The 16,432-nt window shown below is 38.3% G+C and overlaps 2 protein-coding genes across 3 annotated transcripts in view; both read left to right on the top strand.

Moving 5' to 3' along the window:
• The first annotated feature begins 258 nt into the window (after positions 1-258).
• Positions 259-16,432, top strand: part of LOC146462743 (uncharacterized) — a 142,569-nt gene continuing 126,395 nt past the window's right edge. The window contains exons 1-2 of one of the 2 annotated variants that reach the window (XM_085085227.1): positions 259-383; positions 1,306-1,408. The gene's annotated coding sequence lies outside the window, so the exon portion shown is untranslated. The remainder of the gene's footprint in view (positions 384-1,305; positions 1,409-16,432) is intronic. The other variant, XM_085085226.1, reaches the window with a different exon arrangement.
• Positions 4,805-16,432, top strand: part of LOC146462746 (uncharacterized) — an 87,224-nt gene continuing 75,596 nt past the window's right edge. Inside the window, exons 1-6 of the mRNA XM_085085228.1 lie at positions 4,805-4,881; positions 7,026-8,277; positions 10,157-10,378; positions 11,839-12,063; positions 13,009-13,056; positions 15,343-15,756. Of these exons, the coding sequence (XP_084941354.1) occupies positions 7,053-8,277; positions 10,157-10,378; positions 11,839-12,063; positions 13,009-13,056; positions 15,343-15,756 (2,134 nt within the window). The 5' untranslated portion in view covers positions 4,805-4,881; positions 7,026-7,052. The remainder of the gene's footprint in view (positions 4,882-7,025; positions 8,278-10,156; positions 10,379-11,838; positions 12,064-13,008; positions 13,057-15,342; positions 15,757-16,432) is intronic.

Below are 16,432 nucleotides of genomic sequence, written 5' to 3'. Positions count from 1 at the left end.
AGAAGACGCTTCTTACGTATTCGTACCCAGATCTCTCACTGCTGAGAGGGTCCTGGGATTCTAAGAAAGCTTTCGATTTGTCTCAAGATGGCGCGGAACTAAGTAGTTTCTGATAAATACTGGATCCGGTATAATTTAAGTGACGAAGCTGTCCAGAGGAGAGAAAAACACAGACAGGAAGTCCAACCGAAAGAAGAGTTTAGTTTAACTTGGGAGTACACCGTTTGAGAAGACACCGAAAGATAGTAAAGGATACCGCGGTTGGTTAGAAATTTGCTGATCGATTGACCGTGCATATGAGGAGAACTGTTTTCCAGTAACAAGTGAGAAAGGACAGCAGGACAAAGATTAAGAGCTGCAAATCTTTGCTTTGCTTAATTTCAGTAAGTTAAATTAAATGTATTTGAAAGTTTAGACTTGGCATTCGATCCTTCGATTCACTTCCGGTTTGGCAAGCTCAGGATTCCTCTTTAAGGTGGCCGAACACAGTTTGCGCGCGCTTTACAGATTCTGTTAGTGATGCTATTAAGCGCGCGCTAGGGTTGTGGTAAGCAAATACTATCGATCCCTCGATTTTATACCAAATGGATCACAAAGGTAAGTTTTGCTCTTAAAATAACTTAGTTTCTCGTTTGTGAATCCTTCTTCATTTATCGCCGAACAAAGAAAGTGAGTTCACAATGAGCTAAGCCTTTTTGTACGCTTTTGATATTTCTGAGAAACCCTAATTAAAAGCCACGCATGCGCATTTGAGCAAAAAATTGTGACTGGTTATTTTAATGGAAAAGCACTGTTTTCTAAGGAACCGCTCGTTAGAATTTCGTGAAATTTGACAAAACAGTAGTTTTCTAAAAGGGTAACTTGCCTACAAACCAAAAACAAAATCTAACAGAGGGTATCTTCAAAAAACATTAAAGTGCAAAACCAACATTTACGGAAGATCTGTCTGTTAAAATTACATGAAAGCAGCGTCACTATGTCAGTATTTTGTGAGTTTTTCTGGATACAAAATATGGAAAAAATCTAACGAGTGCATTTTCTAAAAATTAAGAAAAACCATTATTTATGGACGGTTAATAGCTTGCTTCGTTGCCATGGCAACAGCACCTTGTTCAACAAGAAGTATCGAAATTTATTCCTCCTTACTTAATCTTGCACCATGCTAATTTCGGGTACTCAGAAGTACGTAGTTTTCAAATTATGTTTACTAACACCTGTGTACTGCAAAAACTGTGTTCGGCCACCTTAAGACCAGACGGGATTTGCAAAGAAACTTATCATTTGACGTTTTGCCCCTTTCACTAGAAAACGTATCCCGCCCCCGAGGAGACGAGAAAGATTCGACAGAAATTTTATCACTCTCTTAAGCACATTTCAAGATCAAGGACTGTATAACCCTGACAACATAGTAAGTTGAAGACAAGACCATCTTCCAGCTTTCGATTTATGAATTGAGCTAAATCGTATTTTTCACTTCTAAACCCATTGGTATGAATAATGTAGTTAGAGTCCTAAGAACAGCTTAAATAATCAACAAAAAACTACACATTGAAAGTAAACTCAGCCTTGCATATTGCTTTGTACATGTACATATATTGACATCAACAAACTTTTTTATTAAGCGGCCAATCAGTGACAAAATTATACTGTAAGGGGTGATAATTGATAGGCAATCAAGAAACTTTTATAACCAATCAAGTATTTTTTTGCTTGATTGCAGTTTATACCATATGCCCAATTTAATCTAGAAACCTGTGACATATCTGATTTTATTTACAAATAATTTATCAAACATTAATTTTTGTTCTGTGCTTGCCAGTGATTTGCCAAAATGCATCACATGACACACACCCAACTACTTTCCCCAATATTAAAAAATATCAGATATTGTTGTATGACCCGTACTGTCCCATGCGTACTTTCATTGCAAAATTATTGAAAAAAGGTTAAATATGCATTAGTGCAAGCAGGGGATGGAAAAAAAAGCAGTGTGTTTTGAATGTACGATGTAACTAACCTACAATCCTGGGCAAAAATGATGGGATAATTTCCTAACTCAACACAAAATACCCCCTGCCCCATGCAATGTTGTCATGTTGCTGTGTTTCTGACAATCTGAATAATCCTAGAGGGAAGGGGGTGGGGGGTGGGGAGGGCTTCCAAAAATACGCTATCACTAATTACAGCACCACGAAGCTTATGGTTACTGGTCATAGATATCCAGAACACAAATGTACACTTGCAAATGCCATTTTCGTATCTGTTGCAGTTGACTATTTCCTTTCATTTTTTTCCCTGTGGTAGCACATTTCAGTTTCTATGGTTTTTGCAAATGGAGGGAATGCTAGAACATGTCATTTTCGAGGTCTACTACACTCAATGGGAGATGATAGATATCTCTGGCTAAGATTTAACTTTTGCATTCATTCCTGATCTAGCGATCTTGTTTTACAATTGAAACTACTGCTGAAACCGGGAGCAGATTATGTTGAAATATATAAATACTCCTAGTTGCTCACCTGCGGCCATATAATATACCATGTAAATTTTCGAGGGGTCTGTGTTTTCAAGGAGTCTGGGGTCTGAGGTCTGTGTGTTTGAGGTCTAAAGTTTTGAGACACCCCTGTTTCAGCTGCAGTTTTCACAAGCTGAGAATGGAAACACACACATTCGCTTTTAACCTCACTAAACCAGTACGCTGCATATAATTATGCTTGATTGTACTTCAAAAACAGCATTTCCTTATTTAAAAAATACACAATACTTTTGGTTGTAATTGGCAAGGAACTGAGAAAATGCTTAAAGAGCAAACTCTTTCCAGCTTGAACATACATTTGCACAGTCATTGCTCCAACAAAAAAGCAAATGCAGTTGGCTATCTCCGCAGAGATGGTTCATGTAAAAAGGAACCGAACTGTGGCCTCGGATAACACGTGTGAAAAACTAATCACATGAAAAGTTCTTTGCTTCCCTGTCTCAAAACTCGATACACTTGACTCAAGCCTCAATACTCGAAGCTTTTTAGTTTCGAGGATCGAGTCACTAAGTTCAAGTTTCGAGGGACTGTCAACTTACATTCATGAATGGTTTCTTGATTATTCAAGGGCTTGAGTAGACTAAGAGTAGTCTTTCTTTTGCTTGAAAGTCTGCATGGAGTAATGCAAAAGACTGAGCAAGCATGACATCTGAGGGCCAAGTGGCAAACCTATTAGCTGCAAGTAGCTCGGCCACAGGAAATCCTCCTGGTGCCCTTGCTATTCCACCCTTTGCTACCCACAGGCAAAACTCATGGCTCACGGGTTTGCTGCTTGCCCCTAGAATATTGTCCTGTCCCAGTTTTTTGCGTTTCTTCCCAGCCGATTTTCAAGCAAAAGAGAGACTGTTTGCCATCTAAAGGCTGAGAGCATAATATCCAATTTTTTGTAGGTTTTTGTTTCACTGAAGGGTTCTTTATTTTTTTCTCTTGACATTGTTTTTCCGTCTTGGTTTTTTTTGCTGACTCAATATTTTGGCCTTAGTTTATCTGACAACTAAGCAATAAACCAGGAATAAACACACTAGGAGTGGGGTGGGGGATATTGTGTAAAGCCCCCGTAATGGAAAATCCTGAGGGTTGGGGGGGGGGGGGGGAAGGGTCCAAAAAATACCCTTTACTTTGAGGTATGGATATTTTATGGAACCACACAACTATATGTAAAGTTTCTCTTAAATTGTGCTTACAGACCAATATAAGTCCCGACATGTCCCAACCCTGTAAATATGTAAATAACCAGAGTTTTTAATTAGCTGGCCATTGCTATGGCAGTGCACCCACTCTAGTAATAATCCTTTATTTGAGTCCATCACTTTTACCCTTGCCAGATGTATCATTTTCACTCAGCCAAACTAATAATCAAGACCGTGTACATACCTGCACGTTTCGCTTGGGTACGTCTACAGCTCTTCCATCGTCTCAGTGACTCAATACATTTGTTATCATGCCATATTTATTACCTTCAGAGAAGCTGCTACTACTTTCTAGTACATAGTAGCTGTTTTGCAAGATGAAACTTACTCTGCATTTAATGGTTGTGTGAGTTGTTGTATCATGAAACCATGTTATGTATTGATGGATTTTGGAAAGGTTAGGGCAAAACTTCCAAGCATATAAATTATAGTGTCTTCACTTTACACTATAGTGTGCATGTTGTATGGTCATACTACTCATCACATAAGTTCATTAGTGCAAACCACTGCTACTGACAATTGTTATCTAATCATTTATTAATTAATCAATTACTGTAATTTTTGAAATTGATGGTCAATCGCATTATTCCAAAAATATGCGTCATATAGATGTATTGATTTAACATGCCAGTTTCTATGTGTTGGTGTAACTTACCATCTGTAAGTCATGCTAAATGTACACTGTGTGTAGGCACAGTGTAATCTGCATTGTCTGTTAACTGTTGTTGTCTAATGCAATAATTAATTTGGGGTGGGGTACAATGGTAACTCTAGGCTGGGTCTATAATTCCCAGCTGTTTCTTAAAATTTATCCCTGTTGAACAGCTCTTTCTCAGTCTATCTTTTTAGCACCTGTCAAGAACACAGTGAATATTAAATTAGTACAGTTGAAATCACAAAGTCCTCAATTTTGATATTTTTATATGATCATTGAGGGACAAGTACTTGCCATGCATACATTTATAAAATTGTATGGTAACATACACTTTTTTCTGTATTGGTTGTTGGAAACGTTGAGTTTACCTCTTACTTAATACATTGTCATCTCATTTTCACTGTGTTTTAAATTCTTTTTTACCAGAGGTACAAAGCCACACTCAGCCTGATTAAGGGACTGGGAACAAGATGGAGTGATACCAGCTCCTTTTATAAAAAGTACACCCTAATGTATCCTTTTGACCTCTGGCGGCTCTTTATCTATTACATCCCAAGAATTATTGCCTTCAAAGCTCTTCACTATTAAGCCTTTTAAGTACAACCCTTATCAGATGGTTTCGGAAACTAGGAGTGCATTTCCTCTTCTCTGAAGGTTGTTATATTTGTATTTTTTTTTAATCTCATCAACAACACCAACATCTGTACTGTAAGCTGCTTAAATTATCCCTCCCTGACCCCTATTCATTGTTGAGCACTACCACTTCTAGAGATGACGGATGGGTCAATAATTATTGTTTGTGCTTTCTTCATGGTCCCCTTGTACAGGGTAGGAGTGGGATGGGAACAAGGGAACAAATACCTGTATATACACCGCAGGATAGCTACAATCTCCCAAATGATTAATGCAGCTAAGTCAAGAATTAAAAAACAGGTTTAAATGGTTAAAGAATTCAAAAGTTAGACCATTAGACATCAATGAATGAGCATCTGAACTATTGGAAGGTCTTAGGTTCGACTCCTGATCAATAGGAGCAGTCAGATTTTTTTTCCGAGTATGCTTGTGTCACTTACTGAATGATACATCATTCTCATTTATTTACCAGGCTTAAAATATTCCATCACATTTATTCCATTGTTAAGTCCTCCAGGGTCTTTACTGTAATTACACCTAAGAGGGGAGGGGGAGAAGGAGTATAATTTCTGTATATATGTACAGTGTAGCTGTAAATATGTGGGAGTCCCCACTCTTAAGGAACCCCCACTTTTCTCACTCCTCCCCCCTCCCTTCAGCTATGCCTAAAACTTTATATCACATTTCCTTGCATTTTAAAAATATTCAAATAGTTACATTAATTTTATTATATCTCCCGGTAAGTACATGTGGTGTGATTGGTCAATTTCGTGCGCTGTATTTCACTGTACCGCCTGCTAAACTTCAACTAGTTTCCCACACACCCGATTATCGTCAGAGATTTAATAAATATCTTACTTATCTCGTTTTCTTGGTCAGTACTGTGAGTTACTGATCATTGTTTTTCCTGGTGATTTATGGCCCATGCGCTTCGTGGTTGGGCCATAAATCAACAGGAAAAAACTTGGTCCGTAACTTACAGTACGGACCTCAAATTCGGTTAGTAAGAGGTATATACAATAACACTTAACACTGGATACTTGTTATATAATTATAAAGAGATGCCTAACAGTTAGATGCCAACAATCATTCATCGTAAGTCTACTTGCTGTAAAGGTTCAAGTTATCTGCTTCTTATCTGCTAAAAGCACAAGCAAAATTTAATGCTTGAACTGGTGTCCTCTTGCTGTCTTTATACTCTCCATTCCAATTGTAGTCAGTACGTTGCATTTTCCTTGAGGGACATTTTGGAGGACACTAAGGATATAGAACCACATGTAACTCTTAAAGGCTACATTTTAATGAGCATTAGGCACTATTACAGCCGTATGTATCGCCCACGCTAAATACAGACCCTACTACTACTACCGCTACTACACTAAAGCAGTAACTTAAAGTCCCTGCAAGAGAAAGCGATTCTTGTCTCAGGCACACATTCATTCTCTCAACCATTTTGTGCTGAAGAGTATTTTCAGTCTCAATGTACGTGTATCATAATGTTGGATTTCATTCTTCATACTTGTATACAGCACAGCACCTGTAGATCAGTAATATACTGTAGTTAGGCCTTGCATCTAGCTCTTCAACCACTCTTCCCCATTCATTTGAGAACAATTCTGCTTTCAATTATCAATTAAGGCTCAATAAAGATCTTTTTGATATACCTGCAAATACTGTAAATGCTTTATTAAGTCCCCTCTGTGGCTTATTCACTCCATATTTGCTTCCTCATTTATATTTTTTTCAGTCCGGTAAATAAATAAGAGAGTGGGAACTTAACGGAGAGAGAGGGCCCTAACAGAACTTATCTGGTCACTGTATTGGTATTAAATGCTACGTTCTAACATGTGCATAAATACTCTGGTACTGTACATGTACTGGTGCTAATAATGCCTGTTATTTGGTTCATTGTACTGTACATGTCAATGCTAATTTTATGTCAAACAAAAAAAAAACAAAGGTACTGAGAAGTACGTGAAGCCTTATGAGGCTGCATGTTTTTGTTTTGCAGATTTGTTTCGAGGTCAGCATTGAAATAATGTTTCAAGAAGTGCCTGAATCAAAAGCCCATTCTCCTTCTGATGCAAAATTGAAAGTAACTCTTCTTGGTAGCGAGTGGACCTCATCAGCTGGTGGTTTGTCCACACTAAACAGAGAGCTTGCAATTCACTTGTCACAGCACCCTAAAGTCGAAGTCTCTCTCCTTGTTCCAGAGGGTGCTTGTAAAGATGAAGACAAAAGAGAGGCTAAGGGTTGTGGAGTAACTGTTGTTGATGCCAAGAAACGCCCAGGCTATGAACCTCTAGATTGGTTAGGCGTCCCTCCTAAAGATCACAGAATGGACATTGTTGTTGGCCATGGCGTGAAGCTTGGCCGGCAAGTACAATTCATAAAAGATTCTGCCTACTTTTCCAATTGCAAATGGGTGCAAGTGGTGCATACTGCTCCAGAAGACCTCAGTAGGTACAAAAGCTACTCTCATCCCATTCCAAAGGGTGAAAAGAAACATCAGGATGAAGTTGATCTCTGTAAAATGGCTGATCTGGTTGTGCCTGTTGGACCGAAGCTGGAAGATTCTTACTCTTCATATCTCCGACGATGCAAGGAGAATCAGGATATTTTCACTGTCACGCCAGGTCTTTTTGAGAGGGAATTTGGGGACTTAAAACAAGCTCCTAATGAGAGTGGTGAATTTAAAGTGTTGTTATGTGGTCGTGGTGATGATAAAGACTTTGAACTAAAGGGATACAACATTGCCGTTGAAGCATTTGCTCATCACCTGCTTAAAAGCAAGCCTTATCATCTGTTCTTTGTCGGTGCTTCTGAAGGAAAACAGGAAGAGGTAAGAGAAAAGCTTCTCCAACGTGGTATCGCTGAAGAGCAACTGACTGTCAGAAAGTTTGTGCAAAAAAGAGAAAAGATGAAAGACTTACTGAATGAAGTAGATCTTGTCATTATGCCGTCCAGATCAGAGGGATTTGGTCTTGTTGCACTTGAAGCTCTTTCTGCTGGTTTACCCATTCTTGTTGGTAGCAAGTCTGGATTTGCTAGAACATTAGAGAACATTCCTTATGGAAAATCATGGATAGTTAACTCAGATGATCCTCCAAAGTGGGCAGAGGCAATTGAAGGTGTCCGTGCCAGTCATGCAGTGCGACTTGAAGAGATCAAATTTCTGAGAGCTTCTTATGACCACAAGTACAGTTGGAAGGAACAAAGTGAAACACTTGTGGAAAAGATGTGGAGAATATTCTATGGTATTGGTAAGATTTTAATTTAGTTTATTGCTTATCAGGGCGGAGCAGAGAGTACTTAGCTTGTTTGGATTGTGGACGAAAACATATAAATTTATTGTGACCATTCGAAGGAAAGCTGTTAATGAATGCTTTCTCATGAGTGTGTTCCTTTCTACATACATAATCTTATCTTCCAAAGTGAAATTTTAGGTGTCTTTCAGTTATGGTTTAAGGTGCTGTAGGGAGTGAAACGGAAATTTGAAGTCATAGTCTATTGTTTCAGGATCAATGATTTGAAGCCCTTCGTTTTGATAATGTGCTCGAAAACCTGTCTTAATTAGTACATGGTTTCCAGCTAATTCGCTTTCGTTTGAGGTGTATGTGATCCAATAAACCCCTCTTACAGAAGTATATGCTTAACCATTTAGTAAGTAAGCAAGTAAGTGGTTGGGTGATTGGGTGGGTACGTCGTTGGCTGGATAGGTAGGTAGGTAAGCAATAAAGTAATTAGGTAGGTAGGTAGGTAGGGTGACCCATTGAGCTACTTTAATAGTGTTCGAGGCTTCTATCACTAGGGGCCCTGAATGTTGTTACAACAAACTGGAGTCAGATTTTATCAGGGATTATGTACGGAATCATACTAATTATTGTAGTTACTTAGTTATTAGTTACTTAGTCCCACTTGAGTAAAGTAATTCAGTCGACGAGTAAAATTTTTACGGCCGCCAACACCAGCAAACAACAACTTTTAGAACGAAAAAAGGTCACATGATTGAGGGATTTCGGTCCACCTTTTTCGTACTCTGTTGGTGGTTGAGATTGTTACATTCAGGGTAACGCGAACGAAACAAAACTGAAGCAAAGAACATCAACAAACAAAACAATCCCTCATTCCAAAATTTAACAATTTAGCAGCCTTTCAGTCTCAATTGAAACAACACTTGTTGTAGTAAGATAGTAAAATTTTCAGATTTCATTTGAATTTCGGAGATAACCTTGAAGTTTTTGATGACTCACAGAAGATTCCAACTGATTGCAATAAAGAAATTTGATGTCCGTTTGAATTTATAGAAACTGTTGTGATGCATTACGCAGTTGAACAACCTCGTTCCCGGGGGGCCGAGTAAGAGAGGACCCTTGGAACGAGGTTGGCAGTTCAATTGTAAAATCTTTTATCCGCAGTTCACTTGTACAATATGTGATATATTAATTCACTTTTATATGTTCATCTTTTCCAGCTACATATATAACAAACTCACAAACTGACCATGCATAGCAGACTGTGTTAATTCTATAGCTTTCCAGATCATAGAGCACTCCCCCGGTATCAGAGGCTAAGGCTGGTGGATACGAATCTCATTCAAGTCTAAATTGTTTTTAGGCAGCTAAAGTTGCTCACTAACTGTGCAAAAGGTTTCGTTTGGTGAGATCAGAGCTTTGTAGTACTTTTATCTGATGCTGTTTTTGTTTTGTTTTTTCTAAAAATTTTACAACACAAAATTTGAGATATAGTTCCACTGAAATTAAGGCCCCTTTTGGCAATGCGGGGTTAAATACGACATGAACTCATATTTAATAATATAAAAGCTCTACTATTATGTGTACACAGTCACTGCACAAAGTTGTTAATGTAAATGGTGTAGTGCGTAGGCGTAGTTCTTACACAACTAGTGTCTACCTTCTAGATGTGTGTTAGGACAAGGAAATTACCTGTAGATTTCTTGCTATGTTCAGGTAAATTAGTACTAGCTAATTTTTTTTTCGAGGAAATCCTTACAAAATGTAGGAGACCTGTGACAAGAAGAGGAGGTCGGGGTTGATATAGCTTCACTTCTAAATGTTATCAGTTCTCATGGCTACTGTAGTTGCTCTATCTTGAGTTCGAAATCTGATTTGGTTTTCACAGAATTCTCCATTGGTAGTGAGAAGATACCAACAGTTGAGTACCCTGTCAGACAGCAGTCAGCTACAGTCACCGAAGATACATTTTTTACACCCTTCTCAGAGAAGCAACCTTGTCTTGATGAAGAAAAGAATGCTTTTAGAACAGATTGGGAAGATGAACCATCATCCGGACAATCTGACAGAAAAAGAAGAAGAAGTAGTTTAGGTTCCACTCCTGACTCAGGTACAGACCCTTATTACGGTCACAAAGTATGTTAATTTTTGTCATTCCCTATTATCCAAGGAAGCCTGAAACGTTATACACAAAAGATAATACTTAACATTGTAAGGCGGGGGAGGGTTGGTTTGGTGGTGTTGCCCAAGCGTACGTATATGGATAACAGAAAGTGGAGTTTGTCCTAAGACTTTGATCACGGTTTGCCAGGCTCTTCGATTTGCATTGTAGACTGTTTCTACTGCAACAGCTAACTCCGCAGTCCACAAACCACAAACTGTATCTATTAATAAACTGCTGTCAAGGCTCTTGTCACTGAATACTTAAAGGGTAACCCAGATTCAGTAGGAAAAGCTTTACTGCCATCCCCATTATACTGCCATCCCCATTCAGACACGAACAAAACAAAACTGAAGCAAAGAACATCAACAAACAAACAAATCCCTCTTTCCAAAATTTTACAAACTAGCAGCCTTTCAGTCTCAATTGAAACAACACTTGTTGTAGTAGGATAATAAACTTTTCAGATTTCATTTGAATTTCGGAGATAACCTTGAAGTTTTTGATGACTCACAGAAGATTCCAATTGATTGCAATAAAGAAATTTGATATCCGTTTGAATTTATAGAAACTGTTCTGATGCATTACGCAGTTGAACAACCTCGTTCCCAGGGGGCCGAGTAAGAGAGGACCCTTGGAACGAGGTTGGCAGTTCAATTGTAAAATCTTTTATCCGCAGTTCACTTGTACAATATGTGATATATTAATTCACTTGTATATGTTTATCTTTTCGAGCTACATATATAACAAACTCACAAACTGACCATGCTTATCAGACTGTGTTAATTCTGTAGCTTCCCCAGATCATAGAGCACTCCTCCGGTTTCACAGGCTAGGGCTGGTGGATACGAATCTCATTCAAGTCTAAATTGTTTTTAGGCAGCTAAAGTCGCTCACTAACTGTGCAAAAGGTTTCGTTTGGTGAGATCAGAGCTTTGTAGTACTTTTATCTGATGCTGTTTTTTTTTTTTTCAAAAATTTTACAACATAAAATTTGAGATATAGTTCCACTGAAATTAAGGCCCCTTTTGGCAATGTGGAGTTAAATACGATGTGGACTCATATCTAATAATATAAAAGCTCTACTATTATGTGTACACACTCACTGTATAAAGTTGTTAATGTAAATGGTGTAGTGCGTAGCATGGTTGTTACCCAATGATTCTTACACAACTAGTGTCTATCTTCTAGATGTGTCTTAGGACAAGGAAATTACCTGTAGATTCATTGCTATGTTCACGTAAATTGGTACTAGCTAACTTTCTTGAGGAAATCCTTACAAAATGTACGAGGCCTGTGACGAGAAGAGGAGGGGGAGGTAGATATAGCTTCACTTGTAAATGCTATCGGTTCTCATGGCGACTGTAGTTGCTCTATCTTGAGTTCGAAATCTGATTTGGTTTTCACAGAATTCTCCATTGGTAGCGAGAAGATACCAACAGTTGAGTACCCTTTCAGACAGCAGTCAGCTACAGTCACCAAAGATACATTTTTTACACCCCTCTCAAAGAAGCAACCATGTCTTGACGAAGAAAAGAATGCTTTTAGAACAGATTGGGAAGATGAACCATCATCCGGACAATCTGACAGAAAAAGAAGAAGAAGCAGTTTAGGTTCCTGCACTCCTGACTCAGGTACAGATCCTCATTACGGTCATAAAGTATGTTAATTTTTGTCATTCCCTATTATCAAAGGAAGCCTCAAACGTCATACACCATTGTAAGGCGGGGGAGGATTGGTTTGGTGGTGTTGCCCTAGCGTACGTATATAGATAACAGAAAGTGGAGTTTGTCCTAAGACTTTGATCACAGTTTTGCCAGGCTCTTCGATTTGGATTGTAGACTGTTTCTACCGCAACAGCTAACTCCACAGTCCGCGAACCACAAACTGTATCTATTGATAAATGCTCTCAAGCCACTTGGCACTGAATACTTAAAGGGTAACGCAGATTCAGTAGGAAAAGCTTTACTCCGTACTATATGCTAGTCCAAGAAAACGTTTCCCTTATGGCTTTTGATTTACCAGTACCAATTTTCCTTGTGAACAAGGACAAGCGACGACCAGACTAACTAAAACGTAAACCACCCAACTTCATATGGAAAGTCTGATATGTTAGATGCTCTATCACAACACTCTACAGATACATTCTTTGACTAGCTCCTAAAAAACCCCTCTAAATTTGCTAATTGTGTTCCCACCTTCAGACTTCTAACTCGTAGATCATTAATTTTATTTTGTAAGTCAAACTTGTCTGGGTAAGAAGAAGGATCTTGACCAAGTAAAGTTATACGTACATTTCCCATGTCGTTTTACTAAAAATGTCATTTTATTTCGACAAATTGCAATCTTTACGCTTTTATTTATATTTACGTTTTGGAAAGCACAATGCAGTGATTAACATGTGAAATTGTATGAGGGCATACAACTTAGAAATGGTTCCACTGCGAGTGTGTTTGGAAGTCTGAAAGATTGTTGATATGCCTGTAGCACTGACAGTAACACTCTCAGAGCAAACATATCTTATTTTAATTTATGCTCTGAAAAAAGCACACCAACAAGTAAACAATCTCTCCAAATAGGGTCAAGAAAGCGAAGCGTTGGGTCAGGATCCACTTTCGACGTCACAGGTATGGAACTTCATTCAGTGTTTTTTTTTTTTTTTTTTTTTTTTGTCATTATATCAATTTTGTCACGGGTCAGTCTACAAACTTCTTCAGTCTATAATCTCACTCCATGATACACAATTTTAAATTTATTTATAGGCAAAGTCGCAATCAAACCACAGTGGTCCCTTAGGTGCAGCTTAACCCAGCTTCTGTAGCACGTTGGTAGCACGTATGAATTAGCAACTACAGTCCAACCTGTTTTTAGCGGCACCATATCAAGCGGTCATCCCTTTTTACTGTCTGGAAGTCAGCGACTTAAAGTCGAACCTGTATTAAGCAGGGACCCTCAGGGAATGGCTAGGTGATCGCTATTAACACAGGTTGTACAGACTACTTGTGGAACACTGAATTAAAACGCCATTTTAATATCACAGTTAATCCTTAAAGTGCTCACAGATGAGAACATTTCTTGTGTGTTGAGAGACTTTCACGTTCTTTCCCAAAACTACAATCCGCTTTGTCGGATCCTTTTCGTATTCGAAGTTTCAAGGGATTTTTGCTTTACTCCTGAGAATCACTATGAGGGCCAATATCGAGGCTTACATTAAGCTTAACTTTAAAGATCAATTTAACAAGAACTTACTAGCCCTATAACAAACAAACACTACGGTCAGTTATATTACACCTTTTTAATTTATCAAAGCTACTTTTCTGAACATTGAAATTGAATCAAGCAGACAACAAGACTTTGATGACCCCACTATCGAACCAAATCATCAAACAATCGAAAAAAGCTCAACTTGAAATTATTATTTTTTTAAAAAAAGTGAATCAGCAATTTTCAACCAAACCAAGGCAGCTGAAACATAGAAACCGCAGTAATTGTCACTAAAGAAAGAAACCTTGCCTATTTAGACGATCTTCAAGTTCTGCCTCTATTTTGAGAGACTCGTCAACATGAAGCGTTGCCGCGACCTATCTCACAGACGGGCCTAAAACCATTAGAAGTAAAGGAAAAAACAACTTAAATGCACCGCAATCCGATTGAAAGTAAATAAATATGGTAAGAAAACAATTTACCTTGCATCCATTTCTACTTGACACATGCCCATTTGGAGTTCGAATTTCGATCCATGATTGCACAAGACAATAAGACCCTAGTACATTTCTTCCTTCCAATCATCAAAGGACTTTGGGTCTTGACTATCATTTTCAGAAACTTATTCCTGGTAGGCTTTCTGCTGGAGCAGATGAAGACTGGCGGCCGTTACTTGATGCGCACGGCTTGTTCTTGTGAGGTGGTTTGCTTGCGGTGATAGACGAATCTGCCACGCCTTAAGTAGATATACATACCGTGGATAGAACCTCTGTCCATCCGCTACCGTTAAGCCATGTTCTAAGTGCTTTTTAGGCTGCCATTTCAATATGATATGGAGCCCGAAAATTATTTGTACACTTTGCGCTAGATCAGCTCCCCTCAGGTTTGATGTTGTTGTTGTTTTTTGTCGCCATCATGAAGAAATACAATATGGCAACTCGGCCACTTCCCGCCAGCAAACTCTCCAACTAGTCCCAGTTACCTACGGTATGAAATCCGGCAATGGTGACACAGAAAACTGCAAAAGGTCATCTTCCAAATAGGTAGTCTTAATCCCCATGGAATCAATGGATGTTCTTCATTAACGGTTTTGTTTCTTATTTTCCATGTTATCATGCTTCCACCAATAATTTAGCTCCACTGCACATTAGTAAAATATTGTGCGTTCGAGTTATAGTGTCTACACGATTTTTGCAGGTAATGGTTGTTAAGACGAGCAATCAAATTTAGTATACGTAACGTGCATCATAATCTTGTTGAGAGGGCTGATGGCGAAATCAAACTTGACCTGTTACGCCAGAAACATTTTTTCTTCCGCAAGCGGCTGAGTACTATTTACAGGATAGAGATTTTAGTACAGCTTAAAAAGCTGAGATCTTTTAATATTCCGTACATCCTTTTGTTCAGATTTCCTTTCTCCATTTTATTTTTTGCCAAGTTGTTCATCGTACATTTCTACGGACGATATTGTTAACAATTTGTGCATGCATTATGTGGTGCGTATATCGAATTGCGATGTAGTTGGCAAGTTTGGAGAGCTCTCAAAAAACTGGATCGAGAGTTACTCTCGGAGAACTCTTGTTAACGCTTCTATCGTGTTCTTCTTGCATACATCATAGCTCGATATACACATATACACACGCTAAAGTATGAACAAACAATCAATAAGTAAAACAATCTCATTTCCATGACGTTTTGTTGATTTTCAGACACTTTTCTCAGGATTTTAGTCGAATTCACTGGCCAAGGTCTAAGTGATGAAACGAAGGACTATCTGTATAACATTTTAGGAGCAGTAGGAGGGCAATATGTGAAATCCCACAACCTTACATCTGAACTAGAACGAGTCGGAGCCTATTTTCAACATCTAGAAGACCATTACAATTTGAACCTTGTGACAATCGGGAAAGGTTCTTTGGAAATTATTGTGGATTGCCCTAATTTAGAAAGCCTTGAGCATCTGTGGAGTGACTACCTTTCTGGTCATCTAAGTGAAGTTGCTGAAAGGTATCTTGTTACTGATGAAATTAAGAGGAAACTCGAGCTAGACACAGTTAGATTGAAGGTAACCATAGCGGAGGAAAATTACTTGATGTGCAGAACGGCTTTGATGGGAATGTCTGGTAAGTTTTGGTTATGAGTAAAACAGTTTTTCATATAATAGAAGTCAGGACTTTAACTTTCGAGCTTTAAGTTAAAAGAAACTTGATACATGTATTTTTAAAAAGTACAGTCAGGAAATGGGAAGTCCAGGGCTGTGCACAGACAGCCAGAAATTTCAAGGGTTCTGATATTATGCGACTGTGTATTCTTTCCCCTCAATAAACACTGTCAGTGGAAGAAATGCCAGTGCTTTATACACTTAGTGTATAAAGCACTGGCTAGTTTTTGAATTGAAGTAATTTTAAGTAATTTGACAAAGATTTTTCAAGACTCTGACATCAAAATTATAAATCAAGCTCTACGTTTTAGCTTTGTTCAGCATTAGAACAACGTGTTGAAGGATTTCCTGCAGAAAGGGGTTTATATGGATCTTTGGCTAAATTAAAAAAAAAACGTTACAAATTTGACTAGTTTTAGTCTTCACTGTAGATTGTTGTGATGGAGTACATTTTCTTGTCTTACCAGGAAATGAACTAGGATACATTTGTGTCTATAGCTACAGTATGTCATAAATCTAGCTTGCTTTGCGAATAAAACTTTAACTTCTAAGTTCCATCTTTTGATTTTCATGCACTATATTAGTGAAGCTTAAAGTAACGACACAACATCTAGATGCAGAGCAACAGAAGATATTTG

This window comes from Pavona decussata, unplaced genomic scaffold (genome assembly GCF_977016875.1).
Source record: "Pavona decussata unplaced genomic scaffold, jaPavDecu1.1 SCAFFOLD_185, whole genome shotgun sequence".
Taxonomy (NCBI): Eukaryota; Metazoa; Cnidaria; class Anthozoa; order Scleractinia; family Agariciidae; genus Pavona; species Pavona decussata.
Note: the sequence above shows the minus strand (reverse complement) of the source record. Positions and strands in the feature narration are given on the sequence as shown.